The sequence below is a fragment of the Gavialis gangeticus genome, unplaced genomic scaffold (assembly GCF_001723915.1).
Source record: "Gavialis gangeticus isolate Ggan-Ray unplaced genomic scaffold, GavGan_comp1, whole genome shotgun sequence".
NCBI classification, from domain to species: domain Eukaryota; kingdom Metazoa; phylum Chordata; order Crocodylia; family Gavialidae; genus Gavialis; species Gavialis gangeticus.
The window spans coordinates 105,421-108,341 of record NW_017729016.1 but is presented as its reverse complement, the minus strand read 5'-3'; the positions used below and the strand labels follow the sequence as shown (position 1 = coordinate 108,341).

At 43.3% G+C, this 2,921-nt stretch overlaps 1 protein-coding gene across 1 annotated transcript in view; it reads left to right on the top strand.

Moving 5' to 3' along the window:
* The window catches only part of RNF216 (ring finger protein 216), a 101,797-nt gene that overhangs the window by 12,896 nt on the left and 85,980 nt on the right, over positions 1 to 2,921 (top strand). The window contains exons 5-7 of the mRNA XM_019512621.1: positions 347 to 449; positions 1,435 to 1,599; positions 2,730 to 2,844. Coding sequence (XP_019368166.1) covers positions 347 to 449; positions 1,435 to 1,599; positions 2,730 to 2,844 — 383 coding nt within the window. The remainder of the gene's footprint in view (positions 1 to 346; positions 450 to 1,434; positions 1,600 to 2,729; positions 2,845 to 2,921) is intronic.

The following is a 2,921-nucleotide window of genomic DNA, read 5'->3' as shown; positions in this document are numbered from 1 at the left end:
GTTAAAGCTGTATACGTAACGGTGGTTAGTTTCCTGTACAAGGTGCAGCAGAAATAAATACTAAAGGTTGACTTCTTTTCTCCCCAACCTAGCTTAAATATAGTGAAGTAAATCCTGGATATCTCTGATCTGATATGGAAAGAACAGAGATCCCAGTGACTTGCCTAATATGAATATAATAAGAATAAGTATTACCTTTTAATTGAGTGCTAAAATACCTTTTTAGTTTCAAACTAGCTGTAGCATGTCCTTAGCGTCTTTTAATGTTATAATGCTAGGATTTAAAGCCAAAAGTGTGGACCTGGGGTCATGCAACTTCAAGTTTTTACTACACTTTTCTTTTCAGGCTTTGTAATTTTCTTCTGGAAAATCCAGATTATCCAAAGAAGGAAGGCAGAGTGGTTTTAAATCCCAATAGCAGCCTGCTCGCCAGCCAAGATGAGACAAAGGCAAGCAAAGAATCTCTTCATATTTAATGTAATATATGTCCCAGCACGTGCATTCAGTCTGAACTCTTCTGGGTATGTGCTTTTCTTTCAGCACATATTGATACAACATTGGGTGCAACAGGGCCCTGATCTCTGATACTCAGGAGCACTTGCAAGCTTTAGTCTTGAAATGACGGAGTTGGGCTCCCTGTTTCGTTGAAGCTTTTCCATTTAGCTGCACCTCGTGGGAGCCTGCATCATACCATCTCTTTCAGTCCAGTCGAACTGGAAAGTGCTCCAGCTCGTTCAGTCTGGAGTTGGTGATGGAGGGGGCCATGTAATCCTGACAGAGTGTCTTGTGGATTGGAGCATTGCTGTTCGGCCACCTGGTTGACTGCCTGTCTCTCTAAGCAAAAATGATTGATGGATGTTCCCTTGTCTCCCTGCTGGCTGTACCCTTTTTATGAACATCTCAAGTGGCTGGACATGAGCTGGGGGGCATGGGTGTTAGTTCTCTTGCCCCATTCTCAAGCATGCTTCTTAGTCCTTGGTTGATTCCACTCTTCCATGTAAAATTGAATTTTATCCCCCACTTCTGCTCAGGGTATGTCTACACTGTAGTGACAGTGGCTTATGTAGGCATACCTGTAGCACCTAGTCTGGCTAGTTTTAATGCTAGCAATATAGTGTGCATTTAAGCCACAGTAGCATGGAGTTATCTGCCCTGCTTCTCAAGTAGGTAGGTCTTGCAGCCCATGATGAGCTCTGTGCAACTGCACTTAAACTCTTTGTAGTATATGAGCTGGCTAATTTAATTTAAAGCCAGCTCATGCATATCTCTGTGGGCTGCAGTCACTGCTATCTAGACATAACCTGTGCACACTTGAAACACTCAGATTATTTTTGAGTGGTCTTGTGAACACACCTTTGCTGTTGAGAGATTTGTTTTGTTCCCACTTTAAAGGGTGCTGGCACTAACTCCCCCTCTTGTTTTTTTTCAATTCAGGTGCCTAAAGTGGACTACTTTGACTTTTCCAAGCTTGCCCCTCTTGACCAGCGATGCTTTATCCAGGCAGCCGACCTCCTTATGGCTGACTTCAAAATGCTGAGCAGCCAGGACATCAAGTGGGCTCTGCACGAACTCAAGGGACACTATGCAATCACACGCAAGGTTTTCCAGCTTGCCTCTGTCTCCCTCGGGGCTGCCTTCCTATAGTGCCGAAAGGGTGATCCTTGGTGTCTTTTTGTCTTGCTGCACCATTAAAAACCCTCCTTTTCCTTTGATATCCAGTCAGTCATAACCAGACATGGGTATTTCAGTGCATCAACAAAACCGGATGCTACAGAAAGTTCTCTTGTTTCTTCCATCATGTGAAGTCATAAGATTTACTGATCTGCTGCTTGTGTGTCATGGAGTGTCCTGAGGAATATTTTAATTTAACCTCACTGCCAAATCAGGGGGAGCTGCCAGCATAGCCTAGATTTACCAGATTTTAGGGCAGATGTGGTAGCACAAAAAGTAATGGTATCCCTCTAAATTTGATGTGACAAGTAGCTGATGGCATTTGCTTATGTAACTTTTACCTGACGTGGGGTAAATCTTCACTCGTGTCACAAGTGACTAAAAGTGAATGAAGGATTAGAGGAGAAAACGGATGGGTTCTTGCAAACTTCACTGGTAAAGTAGATCGTAGATTCCTGTGCAAAGACTATTCCTGCAGCAGGGTGGCCAGCACACCTGCCTTTTCAGTGGCATTGAATGTCTGCTATCTCAGCCTTGGTTCATAGTAAATGGTCATATTTTTTTCGCCGCCTCCTGAAACTGCCAGAGTCTTTCCTCTGTTTCCTTCTTCAGTACCACAGGACTGTGGTAAAACCATTGTCACCCCTTGCATCACTCAGTGCTCACGGGACATGTCCTTCTCCCATTCGGATTCAGGGAAAGCAGAAGGACTCCCTGAGTTTGAATGGGAACAGTCCTAAACCTTTGCCAAATAACTAAGGAAGCACATTTTTTGGACTCTATTGCAGCCTGTACTCACTCTTTTTTCAGAACACTGCCATTGCTCGAGCAATAAAAGCAGTTGTTTTATGGAAGGACCATACAGACTTTAGGTTTCTAAGAGAGCAAGGTACCTAAAGGACAAAAAGGCAGAGTTGTGTGTTGCTTCCCTATTTGAATCAATGCTAATGCAAGTCAGCATTGACTGTCCCGTGCATATAGAGTGCATTTAATGTTAACCTCTACCTGACAGCAGCAGAAGCTTACAGTGATGCATTCACATCCTTTCTTCTTTTTAGGCCTTTTCAGATGCCATCAAAAAATGGCAGGAACTGTCTCCTGAAACCAGTGCGAAGAGAAAAAGGAGGAAAGAAATGAACCAATATTCTTATATAGATTTCAAATTTGAGCAAGGTAAGTGAGCAGTTTGGGTAAATGATGCAGGTCTAAACACTATGGGAAGAAAAGAAAGTGCCACTGTTCAGATGTGG